This window comes from Lissotriton vulgaris, chromosome 7 (assembly GCF_964263255.1).
Source record: "Lissotriton vulgaris chromosome 7, aLisVul1.2, whole genome shotgun sequence".
NCBI lineage: Eukaryota > Metazoa > Chordata > Amphibia > Caudata > Salamandridae > Lissotriton > Lissotriton vulgaris.
Genome location: NC_141695.1, coordinates 753,689,087 through 753,715,492, shown reverse-complemented (window position 1 = coordinate 753,715,492; position 26,406 = coordinate 753,689,087). Strand labels below are relative to the sequence as shown.

Below are 26,406 nucleotides of genomic sequence, written 5' to 3'. Positions count from 1 at the left end.
TTTCATTTGTTTTATAGCATCTCTCATACTAGTGTAGGGTGTCAGAGCAAATTACATCATACTCATACAGAGCCAATAAACCATATGTGTGTAAATCAGAGTATTGAAAATGTTATGTTACATAAGGCAAAGGGTACTTCAAGGTGTAGGTTTCACATGTCATCCATATTGGTGAGCATTTTTTAAGAGTGCTTGGTCTGGAGAAGCTCAAAATGTGGATACAAAATGTAACCGTGGTTAGCGTTGACTTTAATTATAACAATTGAATTCTACCCAAACATGCCTTTTTGGCAGCATCAGAATAATGAAAGACAGGGGAAAGGAAAGATAGCATACTAACCTGTACCATGCAGTTTGCATGCAGCTCTTTGATGGCAGTTCATAGTTCACTGTGCTAGATTATGATTGTAACTTATGAACTGCACAGTAACATAAAAAATCTTTGTGCCAAAAGCAGTAACCCACTAGGCTATGCACATTAAATACTGTTTTTTTAAATGTGTGGTACACGTTCTTTGCAGCATGCAGATTAACCGTCTGCGCTACCTTAGATGAGTCAAACCTGCTACTAAAGAAAACCTGCATCTTTCTCCTGCAGGTACATTAATCACTGGTGTTATCTGGACACTTTTATTATTGCCGAAAACTGCTGATTATACAAGGAACTTTGAAGTGCTTTTAAAACTGCTGCCTGTGGACCCCCTGGGATTGTGTCACAGACCCCTGGGGGTCCACTGACCACAGTTTGGGAAACACTGCATTAGGAATTGCAGCCATCACAGGGATTGTGCCCTGCTTGGGTCAGCGGACTACCATGTCTGTTTAAATAGAAATAAATTAAATGTTTAGGTTTCTTCTTTTTAGGACTAGGCAGTGGTCCGTGGGAACAATACCTTCTATTAAAAAATATTTGTGTCAACATTCACAAAGAGGAAGTGGTCCGTCCCATAGGGACCCCTCCATATTTGTGAATGGTTACACTACCCTTGAGGAGTAGGTGAAAAATTAATGTTTGGCGACCATAATTTGGTCGCAGAACATTCAATCAATCAATCAAAGACATTTATAGAGCACACTACTTACCCGGAGGGTCTCAAGGCGCTTGGGGGGGGGGGGGCAGGGGGGGGGGTGCTGCTACTGCTCGAACAGCCAGGTCTTGAGCTTCTTCCTGAAGGAGAGGTGGTCTTGGGTCAGGCGCAGGTCGGGAGGGAGGGAGTTCCAGGTCTTGGCGGCCAGGTAGGAGAAGGACCTTCCTCCTGTTGTCGTTCTTCGGATGCGGGGGACGGCGGCGAGGGCGTGACTGGCTGATCGGAGGTGGCGTTTGGGAGCGTAGAAGTTGATGCGGTTGTTGAGGTAGCTCGGGCCTTGATCGTGTAGGGCTTTGTGTGCGTGGGTGAGGAGACGGAAGGTGATTCTTTTGTTGACGGGGAGCCAATGCAGGTCTCTCAGATGTCCGGAGATGTGGCTGTTTCGTGGGATGTCGAGGATGAGTCTGGCTGAGGTGTTCTGGATCCGCTGGAGTCTCTTCTGGAGCTTGGCGGTGGTTCCGGCGTAGAGGGCGTTGCCGTAGTCCAGTCGGCTGGTAACGAGGGCCTGGGTGACCGTCTTCCTGGTCTCGGTGGGGATCCACCGGAAGATCTTCCGTAGCATGCGCAGGATGTTGAAGCACGACGAGGAGACGGCGTTGACTTGTCTGGTCATGGAGAGGGAGGAGTCCAGGATGAAGCCCAGGTTGCGTGCGTGGTCTGTCGGTTTGGGTGCGGTGCCCAGGGCGGGGGGCCACCAGGAGTCGTCCCAGGCGGAGGGCGAGGAGCCCAGGATGAGGACTTCCGTCTTGTCTGAGTTCAGTTTCAGGCGGCTGGTCGTCATCCACTCGGCTACATCTTTCATCCCTTCGTGAAGGTTGGCTCTGGCGGCGGCGGGGTCGTTGGTCAGGGAGAGGATCAGCTGGGTGTCGTCGGCGTAGGAGATGATGTTGAGGTTGTGTTGGCGTGCGATGGCCGCGAGGGGGCTCATGTAGACGTTGAAGAGGGTGGGGCTCAGCGAGGATCCTTGAGGGACGCCGCAGATGACTTCGGTGGCCTCTGACTTGTACAGTGGTAGACGGACTCTCTGTGTTCTTCCGTCGAGGAAGGAGATGATCCATTCCAGTGCCTTCTCCTGGATTCCGACGTTGCTGAGGCGCTGCACCAGGGTGCGGTGGCAGACAGTGTCGAATGCTGCGGAGAGGTCTAGGAGGATGAGGGGCGCTGTTTCTCCGTTGTCCATCAGGGCTCGGATGTCATCGGTGGCAGCGATGAGGGCGGTCTCGGTGCTGTGGTTGGCTCGGAAGCCAGACTGTGAGGGGTCGAGGGATCCATTCGTCTCGAGGAAGGCGGCCAGCTGTTTGTTGACGGTCTTCTCGATGACTTTGGCTGGAAACGGGAGGAGCGAGATGGGGCGGTAATTCTTGAGTTCGGTGGGGTCCGCTGTTGGTTTCTTTAGTAGAGCGCTGAGTTCGGCGTGCTTCCAGCTCTCCGGGAAGGTGGCGGTGTCGAAGGAGGTGTTGATGATGTCCCGCAGGTGGGGTGCGATGACAGCGTCGGCCTTGTTGAAGACGTGGTGAGGGCAGGGGTCGGTCGGAGATCCGGAGTGGATGGAGTTCATCATGCGGACGGTGTCTTCGGTGCTGATCGGAGTCCAGGCGCGGAAGGTGGTGGTGGGGGGCGTTGCTGCGGTCGTGGCGTGCGTCGGTTGAATGCTGAAGCTGTTGTGTATGTCCGCGATCTTGTTGTGGAAGTAGGAAGCGAGGGAGTTGCAGAGGTCTTGCGATGGGGTGATGTCGTTGTTTCCGGCGTTGGGGTTGGAGAGCTCTTTCACGATGTTGAAGAGTTCCTTGCAGTTGTGTGCGTTGTTGTCCAGCCGGTCCTTGAATGCAGTTTTCTTGGTGGCGCGGATCAGTTGGTGGTGCTTCCGGGTGGCAAGCTTGAGGGTGGTCATGTTGTCCGGTGTTGGTTCCCTTCTCCAGACTTTCTCGAGGGCTCGGCAGTTCTTCTTGGAGCTCTTGAGTTCGTCGGTGAACCATGGGGCTTTCTTGCTGCCGGGTCTGCTGGGCGGGGTCCTCAGTGGGGCGAGTTCGTCCGCGCAGTTGCTGATCCACTTTGTGAGGTTGTTGGCGGCCTGGCTGGGGTTCGCTGAGCTGGCGGGAGGGTGCTGGCTCAGGGAAGCGGCGAGCTGGTCGGCTGTGATCTTGTTCCAGCTTCTTCGGGAAACCTGTTGCTGGTGGTGGTGGATCGTCGTTCTTCTGAAGGTGAAGTGGACGCAGCTGTGGTCCGTCCAGTGGAGTCCTGTGGCATGGCTGAAGGCGATGTCTTTGCTGGATGAGAAGACGGCGTCGAGTGTGTGTCCGGCGAGGTGGGTGGGGGTGGACACCAGCTGCTTGAGTCCGAGGTTGGCGAGGTTGTCGAGCAGGGTGATGGTGTTGCGGTCGCTGTTGTTCTCCAGGTGGAAGTTGAGGTCCCCCAGGAGGATGTAGTCAGCGGAGGGGAGGGCATGCGGGCTGACGAAGTCGGCGATGTCCTCGCTGAATTGTGTGCGTGGTCCCGGGGGTCGGTAGATCAGGGTGCCTCTGAGGGTGGTCTTCGGGTCGGTGTGGATCTGGAAGTGTAGGTGTTCGGCGGTGATCAGGGTGTCGTCGGTGTTGGTCGTGATGCAGATGGTGTCCCTGTGGATGATGGCGATGCCTCCTCCCATCTGGTTGGCGGTGCGGTCCCTCCGGGTGATCTCGTAGCCCTCTGGGATGGCGATGGCGATGTCGGGCGCTGAGGAGTCGTTCATCCAGGTTTCCGTGAGGAAGGCAACATCAGGAGCTGTGGTGTCGAGGAGGTTCCAGAGTTCGATGGCGTGTCTGTGGACGGAGCGGGTGTTGAGCAGGATGCACTTGAGGTGGTTGGTGCTGGTGTTCGGCTTGGCGGGTGCTGGTGCGAGGCAGGTCCGGATGCAGGTGAACTTGCAGGCGTGGCAGCTGAAGGGTCCGTGGGTGCGTCTCGGGGTGGCTCGGTAGCATCCCGGGATTCGGCCGGTGTTGAGCGCGTTGAGGGTGGCGGCGGTGTACGTCCGGCGGGTGGGCTGGGGTCCTCGAGGGCCAGGGGTCCTGGCACTGGGCGCGGTCCAGGCGCGGACGGGCGCAGACGGGGTTACCTTTGGCGCACCTTCGGCGCTCAATCGGTGCTCCCGCTGCGCGCGGTCGCTCTGGGGGCGTCATAAGAGGGGAGCCGGGAGGGAGGGTCTGCGGGGAGGCGGGTAGCGCGGCAACCAATCGGCGGGCGGGGGGCGGGGTTTCACAGGAGTCCGGCGGGAAAAGGAAAGCCTGGGGGCTCGGCGGCGGCCCTGCCGTGGCTGGGGCGGCGCTGGGGCGGCCCTGTGGTGGCTGGTGCGGCTCAGCGGCGGTCCTGCGGCGGCTGGGGCGAGGTGCAGTGCGAGGCACAGGCAGCAGGTAGCAGCAGGTGAGGAGGAGCAGGTGGGGGCGACCAGGCCAAGGGCACAGTTCATACATATGACTGCAAATCAGTATTAGGAAGGGATGCCCTAAAACGCCCCTTCCAAACACCGATTCGCAAACTGAAATTGCGATTCAAAAACAGGTTACCAAATCGTATTTTGGCTTTTGAAATAAAAAAATTAAAAAAATTCCGGTCGTAAACAATCTGATTCTGCCAATCGGACTGTTTACGACCTCAAAAAAGGTTTTGTACTTATGGCCCTTATTACGAAAGCATGATGTGGTAAAACTGTCATTTACAAACAGTTTTAACACCAACATGTAGTTTTACTTCAAAAAGTATATAGTCTGTAAACAATAATCCGTGAAAATTGGGTTTCAGCAAACACATTTATCATTTGCACATCACCAAGTAAATTGTTCTGATGTATGTATGTATGTATTATGTACTTGTATAGCGCGGGCTGTCACCCCAAGGGCATCCTGGCGCTCTGACTGATCATAGCTATGTACGAAACATACATGATTTACGCTGCTCTAGGAAACAGGAAGGTCTTCAGATTTCTCTTAAAAGCTAGGAATTCTCCATGGCTCCTTAGTGACAGCGAAAGAGAATTCCACAGCTTGGCCGCGGCAAAGCTAAAAGAACCGCCACCCATCCTTGCCCTCTGAAATCTGGGGACTGTCACCAAGCATGCGGAAGAGGAGCGTAACAATAGTCCAGCCTACTTAAGATAACCCCACGCACCACTTCCGGTCTAGCCTGAGCAGGAAGTAGCGGCAAGATTTTTCGCAGCATTCGCAACAATGACATGCACGTGGCGACCGTCTTGTTGGCAAAGGCATCCAACTGCAAGTTGGGACTGAAAACGACCCCCAAATTACAGGCAGACTCTGCCGACGACACTGTCCCTGGAAAGAAAGGCGGCCAGAAATCATCTGGAAGAGAGCGAGGAACGCGATCATTAGAGCAATACAACACCTCTGTTTTTGAGCATGTGAATTGAAGGGAATTGGAACGTAGCCAGTCCGCTGTGGCTGACATGCAGCGGTGGAACGTCTCCAACAAACTGCATCCTTACCCTCCAAGGAGAAGACCAGTTGGGTGTCGTCAGCGTAATTAAACACTGAGATCCCAAAGGACGTAATCAGTTGGATCAGAGGGCGCGGGTACAGATTAAACAGTATAGGGCTGATGGCCGAGCCCTGGGGCACCCCCTGCCCTACTTTCCGCACTCCCGACCTAAAAGGCGGTAAGGCCACCACCTGTTGTCTGTTGTCAAGATATGAGACTAGCCAGTCCCTCGCCCGTCCTGTCACCCCAGCCTCCTCAAGTCTCCTGATAAGGGTGGAGTGGCAGACCGCGTCGAACGCGGCCGACATGTCGAGCAGCACTAGAAAGGCTGCCCGCCCCATGTCGACCTGCGAACGAAGAGTGTCCAACACGGCCACTGTTTTATAACACAGAATTGCAAAAAATGGGCTTTCAAACTACTGAAATATATTTTGAAATAGTTCTACTATTCTCTTATTAGCTGTTTAAATGCTGTGTGCTAGAGATAAACCTGACACTCTAAAGCCTTTAATTTCACAGCACATCAAACAGTTCATTTTACCAAATACTGGAACTCTGCAGTCAGAGAAAGAAAAGTAATTATAAGAAGAGTTAAACTGACTACTGACCTCTGTCTCTGAACACAGAGCAAATGTGACAAGTTAAAAACAGGTTTTAAAGGCATCCTGGTGGCTCTTTCACTTTGAGTGAACAGAACACCTGTTCTTTATCAGCTCGCCAGAAAGATCAAATAGGCCCATGTGACATAGGGTAACTATCACTCACACCCTGCAGTGCAGTTTTCTTATAAATAATTGTAGTGCTAATGTTGCAGTAATTATCAATGATGTTACAGAAGATGTCATGACTGATATAGTATGTGGTGTAATTAGCAGTGCATGACAGGGGCGCGAGTTATAGTAAACTTAGGGTACGAGTTATAGTTTCTTGAGATAGGCGTGATGATGATGCACTGTAACTTTTGCGTGTATCACAAGGCATACGTTTGCCTACAAAATTATTTCTTTACTGATTCAAGACTGCAGATTAAAAAAAACACATTTTATCTGTGTGAAAATGTGTGAGGAATACAGAGTGACCTAGCATGAAATGGCAGCTACTAGGACCTCCAAAAAATAAAACATATAGTTTAAAGGACTTAGTGTGGGGAGCAATGCAGGAGAGTGTGTGAGTGGTGGGGGGTAAGTAGTGGGAAATGGATAATAAATGGGGGATAAGGGAGCAACAGAGGCATGCAAAAGCACTTTTTGGAGTTAGTAACGTCCCGGCAGATAGTGGCCGATGCCAGACTCTCAAAAAAAATTCAATTAAATTAAAGCATTTTATTTAAAGAAGAGCAAGGAATTTGGGGGGCAAAGGAGGAGTAGGTGAGAAGCATTTGGGGGTTGAATAAAGGAGGAACATCAGGAGCCGGGTATTTGGTAGAGGGGAAGCAGCACAGGAGAAAGAGTAAGAAAACACATGCACTTCCATGGAGTGCTTAATGAAAATGAAAAAATTGTTCCCTAAACATGAGCTGTGGAAGGATACAAGTCAGCCAGGAAAATGGATGAGGAAAAAGGAAATATTCCATGGGAGGGGCAAAAACAAGAGGAGGAAGGCAAGCCATTGAATAAGAAACACACAAATAAGGGTGACAGTAAAGCAACCAATGGCAAGAAGTGGGCACGCTTCAATCCCATTGTAGGTTTTTGGCAGGGTCCACAAGTCTTTTGGCAAATCTCTTCTGTTGGTGAGGCATAAAATCAGCAGAACAAGACCGAATCCAATGCAAAGAGAAAAGGGAATTTGAAAACAAGAGCTTTTAAAGGAATCTTAAAAAGAGAGCAAACAAAGGAGTGTTAGCTTGGATAAAAGATGAGGTGTTAGAATAGAAATCAAAGTAATTGTGTGATGTAGGAGTAAAGAATTAAAATTGAAAAAGAATAGTGAAGACAGCACAGTTTGTGCACTGTGTAGTTGAGCCGCCCCTGCCCGCATTTCGCTATTGGCTGCCTTTCTGTCTGTGCCGTCAGCTGCCAGCGCCGGCATAACATGGATGACACATCTCAGAGGGAACGTGGGCTCTGAAGGGATGACAGAAGCCATCTCCGTCATTCTTCTTTACGTTTTCATCGTTTTGAAGGCATAATCTTTTTGTCAGAAGTAATTTTTTCCCTTTTCTTTGACTTTTGAAAGCAGCATCTCTCATTCCAAGAGTGGAGGATTTTGCTTTTCCTTTCTTCGTAAGTTTTTTTTTTTCGAAAGGCATCACTGTGACAGCCCCGAACATTCTAGTTTTCTGTTTATATCCAGGTATGTGTTGTGCTAATCGTTACCCTGTCCGTTTCCAAGCACTCTCAGTTTGCCGCGTGGATCAGCGGCGAGTTGTTTAGTCCCCGTCATAGGTATGCCGTGTTCTGAGGATTGAACTGAATTCTCAACTTCATGAATTTGATTCTGCTTTATGGACCTTTTCAACTTCATGAATTTGATTCTGCTGTATGGACCTTTTCAACTTCACAAATTTGATTCTGATGTATGGACCTTTTCAACTTCACGAGTTTGATTCTGATGTTTGGACCTTTTCAACTTCATGAATTTGATTCTGATGTATGGACCTTTTCAACTTCATGAATTTGATTCTGATGTTTGGACCTTTTCAACTTCACGAATTTGATTCTGATGTATGGACCTTTTCAACTTCACGAGTTTGATTCTGATGTTTGGACCTTTTCAACTTCATGAATTTGATTCTGATGTATGGACCTTTTCAACTTCATGAATTTGATTCTGTTGTATGGACCTTTTCAACTTCATGAATTTGATTCTGCTGTATGGACTTTTTCAACTTCATGAATTTGATTCTGATGTATGGACCTTTTCAACTTCATGAATTTGATTCTGTTGTATGGACTTTTTCAACTTCATGAATTTGATTCTGCTGTATGGACTTTTTCAACTTCATGAATTTGATTCTGATGTATGGACCTTTTCAACTTCATGAATTTGATTCTGTTGTATGGACTTTTTCAACTTCATGAATTTGATTCTGCTGTATGGACTTTTTCAACTTCATGAATTTGATTCTGATGTATGGACCTTTTCAACTTTATGAATTTGATTCTAATGTATGGACCTTTTCAACTTTATGAATTTGATTCTAATGTATGGACCTTTTCAAGTCTTGAGGGGTTCTGTTTACCCAACAATACTTCTCCTTTTATCAGTATGCCAATGGCACCCAACTCTACCTCCGACTGACATCGTCTGACAACATCAAACCCCTCGCCCTTCTGTAATAGCACCCACAACATGGATTTTTACTGTGCTTTAAAAACTCATTCTGTCCAAGGCATGCTTGTGCAGGTTAGGGGCAGCCCTCTTGAACCACAGATCCGTGATTGGCTGCGACATACTTCTCTTCCTGCAATACCAGGAGTATCCCAGATCCTTTCGCTCCCACCATGTCTCACCCACCTTTTATTTAAAGCATGTGTAATGTAAAAAACCTGCACATGCAACCAAATGGGCCTTGAGCACAGACTCTAACCCGTGATCTGCCACTCCATTATCAAAAACTTTGTCCTGTTCTCCTTGATGGTGAAAACACTGTGCTGACAGGCCTCCTAGACATATCCTGTAAGTTTGGGTTGTAACTAAGACCAAAGGAAATGCCGCTACATCACCACTACACTTAACTCGTTTAGCCACTCTTTGCAGCTCGTATCAAAATCAGATTCTACTCCGTGATCTACACGACCTTGCACTAAAAACATATTACTTCACTGTCAAGCTCCATTTCTCTGGAGGCCATGCACAAAACTAATTTCCTCGCTTATGAGGTGAGAAAGCCATAAGGTGCAAAATTTACTCAAAAACAGTAATGCCTCCCCGCGCTTCAATGAGCTCCTACTTCACCTCAGCTCTCCCTTTCTCCACAATAATTCAGGACATTATCAGAGAAACGGATCTCTTCTCTGTAATACTGCACTCTCCAACTGACTATCCCTTGCTTCTCCCCCCCCCCCTCTCTCTCTCTCTCTCTCTCTCTCTCTCTCTCCCTCTCCTTTCTCCCCCTCTCCCTCTCTCTCCCTCCCCCTCCCTCTCTCTCCCTCCCTCGTCCTTTGGGTGTAATGTACCTATCTACCCGCGAAACTACGAAGAGGACCTTATGTGCCTCAAAAATATATGTGCATGTGCTGAGGTAAAAACACTGTCTTTGTCACTCCTTACCCTCTGCTAATGCTACGCAAAGAGATCATAACTGCTGGTTTATGTATGCAGCTCTCAATCTGGTTGTAGATTGGCCAATATGGGACTTGTTTTGTGAGGTGCTTGGAGTTCGATGATCTGAGGGGTGCGAAGCATGATATCACTGCTCAAATTCATGTTTATGCACAGAGTGTGACACAGACACAGTCTGGTGAAGTGCATTAGTGAGATCCATTAGGGTATGTGGACCTCTTGCGGTATCTTCAGAAGACGCAAACCGTTTGCAGTTCTTGGCCAACTACTAGGGAGCAGTATGTTGAGTCTATCAACAAGAGACTGTTAAGCAACAAAAGAACAACACACAGGAGTACCGCATGAAGTCCACCTGGGAGCAACCGAAGAGCAGCCCTTTGAAGGCACTGTTACGAATTCACTAGACTGTATGGCGTTCACTTAGGATCGAACAGAGCAGGAAACCATTGGCGCCACTGTTAAACTACCAAAGGAGTGATGGGTGTGTGTATACAGTATTCCGAAAGTTTGAACACTAACCCAAGAGGCAACAGAGCTCTGTACAGAGTCAAAGACAAAAATAAAGTTAACAAGTGATAGGAGAGGCAGATGGGTTCTGGACAGCCAATGCATTGTGATTTAGGGCCCAATTATGATGACGGGCGGCACCGTAACTGCAAACGGGACCGATTGCCAGAGGTGCGGCAGTCCCATTAGGCCCATTAGGATGCGACCGCCACCCTGGCAGTCGCTTCCCGCATATTTTACATTGCGGCAGGCGGTGCTGTTAGCAGCACCCGCCACAATGTAAAATATACATGTTGTGCAGTGGCATGCACAAGATGACAGGCACCGCACGGTGACTGCCACCTTGTGTATGCCAATGAAGTACCCCCAAGTGCTGTCCCCCACCCACTCAGGGGCTCGTAACAGGCCCCCAAAGCATTTTCCGCTGGCCTTTCCATGATGCCGCCATGGAAAGGCCTTTCAAATTGCACATGATAATATGGATCACCGGCAATCCGAGCGGAGAACTTTCTGTCCGCTGCGGTACCCCCGCCATAGTAATATGGCGTGGGATAAATTGTGCCGGAATGTCGTGCGGATCACCACCGCCCGCCACCGCCGTCCGGGTGGTGGCGATCCACACAACATCCTAATAGACCCCTAAGTTCTCTTTAAAGTGGGTGCCTGAGTGACCTTTCTGGAGGCAGATGGGCAGAGGTGTCATTCCCTTTCTCTCGCTGGGCCGCCCATTAATGTATGCCAATTGAGTGGGGGCAGGGGGCCTGAGCAGAAGGCTCACTTGCAGTCATGTGTGGATCAGCAGTGTGAACTAATCCATGCACTTTTTTTATCTAAGTGAAGTTAAGAAAACTTGCCCCCCTCCTCCCTTTCTTTTCATAAAACTTCGCTGAAGCAGTGTTTTGCGGAAAGGCAATCCCCAAATGTGGGCCCGGGCCAATTTTTGGTCCCAATCCAACCCTGGTAAGGGGTGCTGGTCATGAGGATTTCATAAATGATGTAACTGGTTTTGAGAATGGTGCGTAATGGGAAGGTGGAGCCAGTGAAGTTCCATCCTGGCTGACTAATGTAATCAGATTTATTCAAGCTTTTGAAGAAACCTGCTGTGGCTTGTAGAATTCCATTAAGTGGGACGAATGTGGAGTCTGGGAGGCCATGTATCAGAGCGCTACTACCATGAAGATGCGATGGATTGCCTATGGCTTCAAGCTTCTTCGATCAAGCAGCTTATTTATTGCACAGACGTTCCCTGTTCGCATGCCATCCAGAATGTAGAGATTGCCCTGGTCTCTTGTACTTGGATGTGTGACCACGCATGCACGGTCATACGGAATGGCACGGATGCCATTTTCTTCTTTTTTTTAAAATGTGTATTTACCGATCCAACAGGTGTGGCGCAGCGGCCAGGGCGACTAACGCCAGACGCTGGGGATCACGGTTCGATCCCTGGCACCGGTGGCAGGGGTCTGCCCAGCACCATGTAACTCTGGGCAATAGCTCGCTTAATCTTCCCAACGGCCCCCAGCACCGGGATGCCTCCGGGTAGCTGTGCGCTTTACAAATACTGGATTTTAACAACCCTCAGATTAGTAGATGAAACAAGTGCATTGATATCCACGTGAAAGTGCTTTTTGAATCACGGAATGGCCTGGCAGCAAATGGCACCTGCCAGGTTCTCCAGAATATTAAACAATAAAAAAAATATATTTTAAAGAACTGTGAGGGGCGGGTCAACCGAGCAGAGGGTGGGTTGGGGAGTGGAAGCAACAGAGAACGGGTGGAAGGTCAAGGTAGAGGTTGGGAGTAAAGGAGCAACCGAGGTGCACAAACGCAACTTTTGGAAGGCAGAGCTGCCCGGCATTAAAAGAAAAAGAAATGAAAACTTTTATTTCAAGAACCGCATGTGTAGGGGATTAATAGAGGAACTGGTGAGGAGCAGGTTCGGGGCGGGTGAAAGGGATGCAATTATGGGCGGGTATTTGTGTGGTGGATAAGCAGCACGCGAAGGAGAGCAGAAAACACATGCATTCTGATGGAGTGCTTAATGAACAAGCATTTACAATGCAATGGTCTCGGCATTATTAAAGATAGAGCTATTGGCATTGCTCATGACTATTTTTTTATGTTAAATCATAAATAAATGGCATTGTCATTTACATTGCCAATAGCTTAATCGCTCGCAAATGCATGACCTATTGCATTTTCACCCACACAAAGCCACCCACACACACATACATAGCCCCACACACAGAGCCCCCCCACACAGAGCCCCCCCCACAGAGACCCCCCACACAGAGACCCCCCCACACAGCCCCACACAGAGCACCCCCCCACACAGAGCGCCCCACACAGAGCGCCCCACACAGAGGGCCCCACACAGAGGGCCCCACACAGAGGGCCCCACACAGAGGGCCCCACACAGAGGGCCCCACACAGAGCGCCTCACACAGAGCGCCCCACACAGAGCCCCACACAGAGCCCCACACACACACACACACACAGAGCCCCACACACACACACACAGAGCCCCCCCCCCCACACACACACACAGCCACACACACACACACAGTCCCACACACACACAGAGCCCCACACACACACAGAGCCCCAAACACACACAGAGCCCCAAACACACACAGAGCCCCACACACACACATACAGAGCCCCCCCCCACACACACAGAGCCCCCCCCCACACACACAGAGCTCCACACACACACACAGAGCCCCCCCCACACACACACAGAGCCCCCCCCACACACACACAGAGCCCCCCCCCCCCCACACACACAGAGCCCCCCCACACACCCAGAGCCCCCCAACACACCCAGAGCCCCCCAACAAACCCAGATCCCCCCCCACACACACACACAGAGCCCCCCACACACAGAGCCCCACACACACCCAGAGCCACAGACACACCCAGAGCCACAGACACACCCAGAGCCACACACACCCACACCCAGAGCCACACACACCCACACCCAGAGCCACATACACACACAGAGCCACTTACACACACAGAGCCACACACACACACACACACACACAGAGCCACATACACACACAGGAGAGCATGCACAGTGAGGGGGCAGGGGAGCAAGCACAGCCAGGGGGCAGGGGAGCAAGCACAGCCAGGGGGCAGGGGAGCAAGCACAGCCAGGGGGCAGGGGAGCAAGCACAGCGAGGGTGCAGGGGAGCAAGCACAGCGAGGGTGCAGGGGAGCAAGCACAGCGAGGGTGCAGGGAAGCAAGCACAGCGAGGGTGCAGGGAAGCAAGCACAGCGAGGGGGCAGGGGAACCAGGGGGCAGGGGAGCAAGCACAGCCAGGGGGCAGGGGAGCAAGCACACCAGGGGGCAGGGGAGCAAGCACAGCCAGGGGGCAGGGGAGCAAGCACAGCGAGGGGTCGTCCATGGGGTCTGGGGTAAACACACAGGCTTCAGAGGTGGATGATTTTCAGATGCAAACGTACCCAGAGCCACATACACACAGAACCACATACACACACAAAGCCACATACACACACAGAGCTACATACACACACAGGAGAGCATGCACAGTGAGGGGGCAGGGAAGCAAGCACAGCGAGGGGGCAGGGGAGCAAGCACAGCGAGTGGGCAAGGGAGCAAGCACAGCCAGTGGGCAAGGGAGCAAGCACAGCCAGGGAGCAGGGGAGTAAGCATAGCCTGGGGGCAGGGGAGCAAGCACAGCCAGGGGGCAGGGGAGCAAGCACAGCCAGGGGGCAGGGGAGCAAGCACAGCCAGGGGGCAGGGGAGCAAGCACAGCGAGGGTGCAGGGAAGCAAGCACAGCGAGGGTGCAGGGGAGCAAGCACAGCGAGGGTGCAGGGAAGCAAGCACAGCGAGGGTGCAGGGAAGCAAGCACAGCGAGGGGGCAGGGGAACCAGGGGGCAGGGGAGCAAGCACAGCCAGGGGGCAGGGGAGCAAGCACAGCCAGGGGGCAGGGGAGCAAGCACAGCGAGGGGTCGTCCATGGGGTCTGGGGTAAACCCACAGGCTTCAGAGGTGGCTGATTTTCAGATGCAAACATACAGACGGCCGCCTCTGCTGTTCGCTTCACGAACTGATGATACTGACCGACTGCGGCCCTCTGCTCCCGGCATCTCTTTAGCGCCTTGTTGCCAGGCAGATCGTGCACATGGCACTATTTGAGCCTGCCTGCCTTCTCAATTGGCTGGTGTGAGTTTTCAACTTTTGTTCAACAGAAGGCCTTGGCAACCGTTTTATGTGCCAAATCATTCTCCGCGCGCCAGCAGGTCCAGGGCAAAATCAGCCTTGCGCGAGGGGCGGAGCTTGGGCAATAAGATTGTGGGATGAGGGGGGCTTCTGATTTACTGACAGTCACTCTGGCATATCATTTAAAAATACATTTATTCTAGAACAAGCAGGGCACATATGCCGAAAGCAGTGCAATGATTGCATGCAAGGCATGTCAATGGCTGCTTGTTGCCACCCTGTCTGTGAACGACCTTTACAAAACAATGTATGTAAAAAGCTGTTAAATGCATCCATACACTCGTATTAACATCACTAGTAACCTACGGAAGACACATGGAAAAAAAGACATTTGGCCAAAGGCCGTGTGAACGGACCTGCACACACATACAGCCCTTGTAAACATTACAATCCAGCCTCATTTGCATCTCCCCAGGGGGTCGATATGGTTCACACAGCTGCTCTGTGTGAGCCTGTTCATTAATGCATTCATTCATAAGCTTTACAAACACGTGGTTGTACACTGGACGCAAAAGGTGAGAACCGAATTAACAGAGACCCTTGCAAGCGACACATGCCAACATTTGGAAACGCTCAAGGCGAGGCTAAGGGGGCCGGGGTGTGCAGGGGTCTACTTTCTCCATATACTTGCAAAGTCGAGCAAAATAACCATTTTCGACAAAGGTTTGCGGATCAACATACGCTGTTTTAAAAATAAAATCCAATTCGAGGGCTTACAGTCCGAGATTTATAATGGAAAAGCAAAACTTCAAATTGCAAACATGGAACATTATTCGGACAAAAAAAGAGAAGTCTGTTTCTTAAAACTAGAGCGCGGTATGCTCTGACGTGCTTCTCATGCAGAATAAAGCGCTACACAAAAGATTACGTTACAAGTGAATCAATGCTTGCAGATAAAAAGCTGCTGGTACCTAAGGAGGGAATAAAAGGGGGCACATGGCATGAGAGCAGGCAGGCAAACATCCCTGCAGTTCAGAGAGAGAGAGAGAGCAGGGTGGCACACATCCCAGACGGTTGTAGTGATGGAGCAGGCAGGCACACATGGCAGCAGTTTGTAGTGAAAGCCCAGGCAGGCACACATCCTAACAGTTCAGACACAGAGCATAGAGTTCACAGACACAGAGCATAGTTACACGCATCATAGCAGTTTGTAGTGACAAAGCAGCCAGCCATAGATTCCAGCAGATAATCAACAGAGCTGGCAGACACGTAACCAACAGGCAGACAGACAACCAAGCATTTCATAGACGGAACAGGCAGACACGCATCCCGGTAGGTGGCAGAGCTGGACAGGCAGAGGCAGGCCAGTAGTTCACAGAGAGAGCAGGCCAGCACATTTCACAGCAGTTCAGCGATAGAGCAGTTAGGCAGACCTCCTAGCAGTTCAGAGATAGAACAGGCAAACACACCTCCCAGCGGGTCGCAGAGGTAGAGCAGGCAGGCAAACCTCCATCAGTGCACTGAACTTTAACAGTGAGAAGCACACTACTAGCAGTGCACAGACTAGGGGTAGAACAGGCAGGTACACTCACAGCAGCGCACAGAGGTTCAGTACGCAGGCAACCCGCCAGCACTAGAGGTAGGGAACGCAAGCAGGCACACCACCAGCAGTACAGAGGTACTGAACGCAGTCCCCCCTAGACGTACAGAGGTACAGCACGCATGCCTCCCCCCCCCCACATCCACCAGCGGTGCACGGAGATAGGGTGCAAAACGCCATCAGTACACAGAGGTAGAGCAGTGAGGGGCACCCCCAGCCGTGCACAAGGGTACAGCAGGCAGGCAGCCCCCCCCCCCCCCAGCAGTAGTGCATAGAAGTAGAGAAAGCAAACAGGCACCGCACCCCCAGCAGAGTGGAGATGAGGCAGTCTCACACACACCCCAAAAGTGCACGCCGGCACCCCCCAGCAAAGCGCAGACAATCTGGGTCCCGCAGTACTCTTCTCTCCTCTAGTTACACACAGACATCCCCAGGGCTGCTTCTGATGGAGGAATGAGAACAGAGAGAAGGGAGAGAAAAAGACAGGGGCTGGGGGCGGATGCTGATCGGGAGGAAGAAAGGGGTGAAGACGCAGGAGGGGTAGAGAAACGGAAGAAAGAAGCACAGGCGGAGAGAGAGACACTGTGGGAGAAAGATAAGATAGGAGAGGAAGGAGGGTAAAGGAGAGGCACGGAAAAGAGGCGCGTGGCCTGGGCGAGAGAAGGGGAAGCAACAAAAAAAACGGAACCGGGCGAGAGAGACCGGATAAAAGAAATGGAATGAGACAGTAAGGGGGAGAGAGAGGGATAATACAGCTAGGGAAAAAACAGAGGGGAAAGAGCGAGAGAGGCTGGTGTTTTAGAAAAAACGGAGAGTGGGACAGATGCATGCGAAGCTGCCGTTTAACTCTTGGCTTTTGGGAACAGCTTATGCGAGTGTGTATACTTTCCAAAGAAAGAGAAATTACCACTCCCCAGCTTATTCAAAACTGTGTAAATGCGCCGTATAACGCGTATCCAAACGTTAGTTTGGGGAGAACGCCGTCCTGCGGTCCACGCTCCGGAACCGGCAGCCGGTTGTGATGAAAACATGCATGCGTGCTCGTGGGTAAAGAAATAGGACTGTGCCCGAAAAGTGATGCGTGTCGAAAACGGACTACGCAGTCTAACAAGTGGAGCATCTACAACACAAAGTGGGGCATTAAAAGAGAACGTGACGTAAATGCCAAAATTACTCGCAATAAAGGATCGCGAGAGGTGTTTATCACTGCTTGCTATCGAGGTGGACTCTGGGCGCAGGAAGGACACGCGAACCAGGAACCAAAGAAATGGCGGCCGCGAAGCTCCGCAAATTTCGGATTCGTCCCTGAATCCGAAAGAGACGGAGCTTCTTTCGAGGGACGCCTCTCTCCTCCAATGGCTGGCCTCCGTTTAGGAAGCCAGCCAATGGAGGAGAGACGGAAGAGAGAGGCGGGTTAAACTGCCCTACTGAAGATCATTAAATCTCTGACTTCCGGCTGGCAAGCCAGCCTTCGGTCCTCGACCTAAAAACAGAAAAGTAGTGGTTAACTTTGAGCAGTGGAAAGACGCATATCAGCCAAAGAGTGGAAAAGAGGCTGTGGTCAAGGGCATGGGCGTAGGAACTGTGGGGGACGCGGGGGACATATCCCCCCCAGATTTTGGAGTGGGGGGGACGCAGGGGACAAGGGTGGGTCTCCCTTCTGAGAGGGGGATTAGTAGGCCTGTAGCTCACGAAAAAAAGTGCGAGCGGAGCTGCGTGACCTAATGGCTCTGCACTTGACCTGGCGCCTCTCCAGTTACCTGTCTGTGAGCCGCCAATGATCCGATAGTACAGCATAAGGTGACGTCAGAGGCCACTCGCCCCCCTGCCTATGCCCTGTTCAACTCTTTGTGTGGCGCAGCACCCCTGAGGCTCCGGGATTTATTTATTTCTCACCTCAGCTGCCTGTAGCCAGTGGGGAAGCACCCAGAGCATCGGTGTCAAAACACCGCGACTTTGACATCGCATCGTCCTTCAAATCGCAAGCTTTTAGTACGCATGCTGAGACAGCGCGATGTCATTAACATCGCATGCAATTACAATGCATGCGATGTTAATGGCATTACAGCGCAAAGCGGTGGTTATCTTTGGCAAATACAGCGGATTAAGCGGTGGTTTATGCAGCGGATTAAGTGGTGGTTTTATATTTGGCAAATGCAGTGGTTTATAAAAGGGGTTTTATTATAAAAGACCGGGATTATAAAAAGGGTTTTGCCGTTTTGCCACATAAAAATGCTGCAGATTTTACAAGGGGTTTTGGCAAAACGGGATTTGTATGCGATGTTGATGGCAAAACGGGATATTAAAAACATCACAGTCACATGCCATTTAAAAATGCATACTGGATGGATGGGTGTATGGGTGAATGGATGCATGGGTGCATGGATGGATACATGAATGATTAATGGATGGATGCATGATGGGTGGATGGTGGCTGGATGGCTGGGATGAATGGGTGTATGCGTGAATGGATGCATGGGTGCATGTATGGGTGCTGGGTGGGTGGAGTGGGTGGGTGGATTAATGGATGGATGCATAATGGATGGATGGGTGTATGGTGCCCAGATTACTGGGATGGATGGGTGTATGGGTGAATGACGAGGGCAACAGAGGGCAGAAGGCCACAAAAAACGAGGGCAACATAAGGCAGAAGGGCACGCAAAAACGAGGCAAACAGAGGGCAGAAGGCCACAAAAAACGAGGGAAACATAGGGCAGAAGGGTACGAAAAACGAGGCAAACAGAGGGCAGAAGATGCAAAATGGATGGATGGGTGTATGGTGCCCGGATGGATGGGATGGATGGGTGTATGGGTGAATGACAAGGGCAACAGAGGGCAGAAGGCCACAAAAAACGAGGGCAACATACAGCAGAAGGGCACGAAAAACGAGGGCAACAGAGGGCATAAGGCCACAAAAAACGAGGGCAACATAAGGCAGAAGGGCACGCAAAAACGAGGCAAACAGAGGGCAGAAGGCCACAAAAAACGAGGGCAACATAAGGCAGAAGGGCACGCAAAATCTTTGTCAAGACGTGCTAAGTATAGTCGCCGATGTGACACGCGATCCTATTACATGGCCACATTTGCGTCGCAACTACGTGCAATGTGAAAATGGCTGGTGTAACTGCCTTTACGATGTAATTGCCACAATGCGAACGCCCGTGATGACGTTGAGGCCAATGGATCGTCATACAACCTAGCCAGTGGCAGTGCACTGATTCATTTGCTGACCTCGGACTCCTCGCCCCAGTGTCTGTTGCCGGCTTGAAGACGGAAGGGCTGCAGCAGCACGCTCCCACTAAGTGTGAGATCCCTCCTGCGTGTGTACCTATCCCATTGAAGTGACTGACTTTTGGTTCGGTTAACTTGTAAGTAAAGCCAAGGGCTGTTACACTGCATTCATCTGTCGGTCTGTTGTACTCGTTTTTCCCCCTCCCTTCTTCTTGCTTTCTCGTTGCGCCTCTCCCTCTCTTCTGTTCTTTGACTCCAATTTTAGTTTGCTATTTGCTGAACTTTGATTTTACCTGACATTGACATGTGATCAGCCAGGTGTGACATGACAGTGAAATGTTGTGCTCCCCAGTTTTAGGATTCCAGTGGCTCTGCCTAAAACCCATACCCTCCTCTTGTGTAACGCAGACTCAGCTCCAGTGCGCTGGCCAGCAATGACATTCCACAACAAGGGAAATGGAAGACCCATGGCTTGACCACTGTGTATCTAATGATATTATAGAGTACGCTGATAACATTAATGGTAAGCTACATTTATTCAGGCAGAACCACTCTGAACCCGGAGAAAAATATGAGGGCCCTTTTTGCAGGCGCGGCAAGTGTAAACTGAGTTGCCCCATTATCAGTGCTTTAAATGGGAAAAATAAGTGCAGGTACTCATTAAAATTAGTTAGAGGTGTGGGAAAGGGGCGGGGCTAAGGGTAAGATATGATGATACATAATGACCTCTATATCAGTTACAGCACATATCAAAATGCATAAGGAATGCGTTTATGTTGAAAAAAACACATCTTTATTTCATTGGTAGACTAGTGTTGATTATGGCATCTGTTGGGACGTTCATTTATCTTATATAAATAACGTTATAGAATGTTCTGCTGATTGGATTGTTTGAGAGCTGTTCTTCACACGTTACTATTTCCACCTGCGTTTGGGCCCTTATGATGTTACTACTTGAATAAACATAATTTATCCACTTTACATCTTCGTTTCCTGCTTCAACAGAGGGGCACACAAAGGAAAGCAGCCTTTGTGCTGAACTAAAAGGTGAAAAAAACATCTTTGGGAAGGTAGAGGATTGTTTGGCGCCGCTGCTCGTGCACTTCCCTAAATCGGACAGGATTAATGACTGGCAGCCCCAGCCCATTTCACATGCCTGATGGAGGAACACTTTAAGCTGATAGCCGTTGCGCACCCGATCAACAGTGCAGGGTCGGTTTAGACCCTGTACTGTTGATCACAGCATGACACAGGGCAAGCCCTCTCAGACCTCTGCAGTGGGGCCATTCAATTGAGCACTGCTGGAATCTCCAGCAGCGACTCTGCAAACGGCCTTTCATGCGCTCTGTGACTTGCAAGCTCCTCGTAAGCAAAGCGGCGTCTGCCCTGAGCTGGAGGAGTCACTGAACCTGAGCCTGCTGTGCTCTCAATGAGGGTACCGGTACTCTTCCCTCAACTAAGAAAAGTGCCGGTACTGGCGGACAGAAAATTCGGAAGTGCCGGTACTCAGTACCGGTGAGTACCGGCCCATTTAAAACACTGCCCATTATCAATTCTTTTACCATTAATGGCCTGACGGTGTTCCCAAATTAAAAATTGATTTTCCCACTTAAGCCGCTTGTGTTTGTGATTCACAAAAAGTGCAAGAGATTTACTCACACTCTTGAACCAGCATTTGAAATGTGTGTAGCCCTTATGACCTTACTGCACCAGTCGGTGCCTGTCCACCTTTAGAAGTGTCAGCCCTGCTAGGGCATCTTCTTGATAAAACATGTGCCAAGTGCCACATGCCCTCCGAGCTTTCTGTTTGTGTTTGTATGTGACAGCTGTGGGTCATCTTGAATTAGGGACACTCAAGTGGGATTTCATGAAAAATTATGCTTTTGAACACTGTACAAATTAGATTTCCAGCTAAGTGACTTTAAATTTTTACTCACTCCCTTACATATTTTGGGTGCAAGGGCAGGCTATGGCAGAGTACCGGTGGACTATAGGCTAGAGGTTACCTGCACCATGTTTGAGCCTTCGTGCAGCTCACACACACTCACACTCTCTCCTAGTTCTGTGTTTCACAATTCTCTATTGCTCTTAAAACTATGTGGAGCTTTACACCTGATGGTATCTCGGCTCAGGATACTGCTAGTGAAGTTTTTGTCTCAAGTCCCTCAGTTTAATTTCTTTGTACTTGTCACCATTTAGCAACTGAGCAGGATGATCGTAGTACCACATTTGAGTAGCCAGTACATCTTCCAAGTCCACTACTTTCCTGCCTTTCTTAATATTTCTCTTCATAACTATGCGATTGTATACATTTAACGCGCGTACGGTCTCTCACAATGGGCGATTTGTATAGGGTCACTGGAAAGTCCACAAGATTGTCCCTGTCCCCCCCAGAAATTTAGTGTCTCCTACGCCCATGGTCAAGGGGATGGACAAACGCTGGAAGATAGGATGGCAAGTCATTTGGATAAGAAACCACTAAATGAGTGACAATTGAGCTATTAAGCAGTAGGTGGGCCCTAACCCACTGTAGGGAGATCTTTAAAAAACAGACGGCTAAAAGCTGCCTGTAGCCGAGACTTAAAAAGAAGTGCAATTCACATCACAAGAAGCAAAAGACACTACAAATTTACCCAATCTCTCTGTGGACTTGCGCAGATGTTACACATCCATCTTGTAGTAAGGCATAGAGTGAAAACTAAATCAAGAAAACCCTTTTTTTAAATTGAAAAATAAACGTTTTGACAATTTTCCGTGTGTATTTCTTCATGTGTATTTCCACCATATGCTGGGAATAAATTGAAGGCTTTTGCAGTGGAATAGAGTTTTCATTTTGGCGGTACGGTAATGCATTTTGTTCTCTGTTCAGGTGATGCTGGCGGCTTCCTATTGGTCCCTCCTTGCACCCGCCATCGAGATGGCAGAGTCCTCTGGAAACTACGGTTCTTTCGCCTTCCTGCCCGTAGCGGTGGGATTCAGCGTGGGGGCCGCATTTGTCTACTTCGCTGATCTCCTGCTGCCCGTCTTGGTGAGCCCCACCTTTCTGGTGTATTTTTTACTGTTTAATTAAGTTCCATTATATTAATTTGTGATTGCTTTGTCGATGGATGCAGGACACAATCTCAGGTTTTGCTACGTAGGTCATTATCTAATGTGTTGCTGCATCAGCATTTATAGACCTTGGTTTATTGTGTCTATTGAATATTTTCAGAAAGGGACCTTAGTAGGCAGATTAAGTGCTTAGAAATTCAGTGAACAGCAAAGCAAATTGCAAACGTTCACCATAAGATAAAGGGGTCCGAGAATGCCAGTATTGTCAGGAGACACTAAAAAGTCAAGTTTGATGTAGTTAAGTTATTCCAGATAGCAATACTCAGCCTTTATATCGTTCACACTTCAAAATGATCAGTGGTGGTGGCTGGTGACCTTTAAAGGTGGTGAGGTTTAATCCTCGGCTCGAATTCCAAAGAGCTTTTTCTTCAAGGATTCTCACACACTTTCTTGCAGTGAGTTTGTTTCTACTCTTGCCCACTCTATCTCACTCAGTTTCACTCATTCGGAATTACTCAGTCTTACTGTGACTCAGTCTCACACACAGTAACACTCACTGTCATTCTCCCTTTCTCACATTCTTTCTCACACTTACTGCTCCTTACTGTCACTCATTCTAACTCACTCCGACTCATTCCTTCACTGACTCTCACTTTAACTCGCACACAGTCACACAGACATGTTCACAGTGCTGGAATGGGGCTGGCACCTTCATGCACCTGTGCCAGCAATAAAACAATGTCACTGGCTGCCTCCGTTTGTTACTGGACCCAAAGTGGGTCTGTATTTTATTTTTATTTCATCAAGTGAATATTTAAGGATGGTGTAGTGTAGCTGTGGAGCTCATGCAGGAGACCCGCTACTGGTCCAGGCACACCTATCCATCTAACCAATCCATCCACTCAGTCATTCATCCTTTCACTTATCCATTCCCCTTTCTTCCATCCATCCATTCAATCATCCATCCTTTCGCTTATCCATCCGCCCTTTTGCTCCATCTATCCACCCTTTCACTCCAACCATCCTTCATTCTTCCATTGGCTCATCCATCCACCCTTTCACTCAGCCATCCATCCTTACATACATACATCCATCCTTCATCTCATCCATCCATCTGTTCATATATCCCTCCATTTACCCTTTCATTCAGCCATCCATCTTTTCACTCAGTCACTGTCTATCCATTTATTTATCCATCAATTCACCCTTTCACTCACCCATCCATCCATCCTTCATCGAGACATCCATCTGCCCTACCTTTCTCTCATCCATCCATTGTTTATTTATTTATTTATTTTTAAGTTTTGTATAGCGCGAACATGACCCAGGTGGGGATTAGAGCGCTTTACATAAGGATGACGAAGAAAAAGGAACATAGTTCAAAGACATAAGTTGCAAGTAGGTCAATGTGCCACAAGAGGCTCATCCATCTTCATATACATCCTTCACTCATCCATCCTTTGCTCCCCCACCCATATTTCATTCCATCCATCCGTCCATTTGGTAATCAACCCTTATCCCGCATTTTTTATCCCGCATACCATTAGCCCGCATACTATAATCCCGCAATTGCTTTCAGCCCGCATACCATTATACCGCATTTTTTTATAACGCATGTGCTTTTTATCACGCATGCCTTTACAACGAATTACGTTGTAAAGGCATGTATGGTAAATGTATTGGCGTTGTAAAACCACGACGATGAGAGAGGTAGGTGGGTTTGGGTTAATTTTTAAGGGTGGGGGTCGTGCTGGGGTAGTGATTGTGTAGTGTAGTGTTGTGTTAGTGTAGTGTTGAGTTGTGGTGGTTGTTAAGTGTAGGGTCGTGCTGGGGAAAGTGTAATAGGGGTTGGGGTAGTGTTTTAGGGGGTATGGTAGTGTTGTAGTGTTTGCGTAGTGTAGGGTCATGCTGGGGGTAGTGTTTTAGGGTTTAGGGTAGTGTTGTAGTGTTTGCGTAGTGTAAGATCATGCTGGGGGTAGTGTTTTAGGGTTTAGGGTAGTGTTGTAGTGTTTGAGTAGTGTAGGGTCATGCTGGGGGTAGTGTTTTAGGGTTTAGGGTTGTGTTGTAGTGTTTGCGGAATGTAGGGTCATGCTGGGGGTAGTGTTTTAGGGTTTAGGGAAGTGTTGTAGTGTTTGCGTAATGTAGGGTCATGCTGGGGGTAGTGTTTTAGGATTTAGGGTAGTGTTGTAGTGTTTGCGTAGTGTAGGGTCATGCTGGGGGTAGTGTTTTAGGATTTAGGGTAGTGTTGTAGTGTTTGCGTAGTGTAGGGTCATGCTGGGGGTAGTGTTTTAGGGTTTAGGGTAGTGTTATAGTGTTTGCGTAGTGTAGGGTCATGCTGGGGGTAGTGTTTTAGGGTTTAGGGTAGTGGTGTAGTGTTTGTGTAGTGTAGGGTAATGCTGGGGTGTAGGGGTTTAGTGTAGTGTTGTGTTAGGGTCATGCTGGGGGTAGTGTATTAAGGTACTGTTGTAGTGTTTATGTAGGGAAGTAAAGTGCTTAATGGTAGTGTTGGGGCGTCGTGCTGGGTAGTGTAAATGTAGTAAAAGGACTGTAGTGTATGGTAGTGTAGGGTAGTGTTTGGAAGTGTATGGTAGGGTAGGGTACTTTCACTTACCTTTTAAACTTTTACAATGAGTATACCGTTAACATGCATGCTTTTACCTTGTAAAGGCATGCGTGCTAAAGGCATATTCGTTCTAAAAGTTTTAGTTCTTTTAGTTTGCGGCCTTATAGTATATGCGGGATGAAAAATGCGGGATGATGGTATGCGGGATGATAGTATGCGGAATTTCGTCATATATTCGTCCATTTACCCTCTCATCCATCCTTTCTCTCATCATCCATCAACCCATCCTTTCCCTCCATCTATCTATCTATCTATCCATCCATCCACCCTCCCTTTCACTCATACACCCTCCCTGCCTCTCACTCTTCCATTATTACGTCCACCCATTCACTAAGTTATCCATGCATCTATCCATCCACTTTTCATCCATCCATTCACCCATCCTTCCTATCACTCACACACCCTTCCAAGGTATTTATGAACCTTTGTCTCCCAAGCTGCACAGCACATCAAGAACCTCACCTCCACCCGCAGCTTCTTAAGCAGGGAGTGGGGTGGCGTGGGTGGAGAGTGACAAACAAAGCCCCTAATGCTAAGTGCACACTTACCTCAGTCCACTAGTGCAATTGTTGTCCACAGCTGATTACTTCTACTTTTACTACTACTAAATTGAGAAAAATCCTCATTTTAAGACTTTCGGTATTCACAGAAGGCATTTAGGCGTCCCAAAGTTAGTAGTCCTAACTTTACTACTACTAAATTAAGAACAATTTTAATTTTAGGACTTTCGGTATTCACAGAAGGCATTTAGGAGTCCTAAAGTTAGGAGTCCTAACTTTACTACTACTAAATTGAGAAAAATCCTAATTTTAAGACTTTCGGTATTCACAGAAGGCATTTAGGCATCCCAAAGTTAGTAGTCCTAACTTTACTACTAATAAATTGAGAAAAATCCTAATTTTAAGACTTTCGGTATTCACAGAAGGCATTTAGGCGTCCTAAAGTTAGTAGTCCTAACTTCTTTGAATACCGAAATGAGTAAGTTCATTCTGTGAATTCCAAAAGTAGTAAGTGCATTCTGTGAATGCCAAAAATAGTAAGTTCATTCTGTGAATACCAAAAGTAGTAAGTGCAATCTGTGAATACCAAAACAGTAGTAAGTTTAGGATTGAGTCTTAAGTTCATTCTGTGAATCGGGCCCTCTGTTTTAAAAAACACATTGGCTGCTCTATTTTCTTATGAAACAATGGGCCTTCTTGCTCTTGGTAAGCCTACTTGTATCATTTAAAACCTGTCATTCCCACTTGATAAGTGAATTCTATGAAGAAAACAAACCATCTTTACCAGTTTCCCTTGGTAAGAATACCAAAGCATGAGAACTTAAGCAAAAGTGAAGGATGGTGCAATGTGCACCTACTGGGGGGGAGACTAGAGGGGGGCTACACTGTGCAGGGAGTTACAGTTTGGTATGCAGACTGTGTGT

The 26,406-nt window shown here is 48.9% G+C and overlaps 1 protein-coding gene across 2 annotated transcripts in view; it reads left to right on the top strand.

Annotated features, from left to right (window-relative positions):
• SLC39A11 (solute carrier family 39 member 11) overlaps positions 1-26,406 on the top strand; it is a 2,411,801-nt gene that overhangs the window by 484,697 nt on the left and 1,900,698 nt on the right. For both annotated transcript variants that reach the window (XM_086930982.1, XM_086930981.1), the window contains exon 4: positions 22,179-22,337. In XM_086930982.1, coding sequence (XP_086787108.1) covers positions 22,179-22,337 — 159 coding nt within the window. The remainder of the gene's footprint in view (positions 1-22,178; positions 22,338-26,406) is intronic.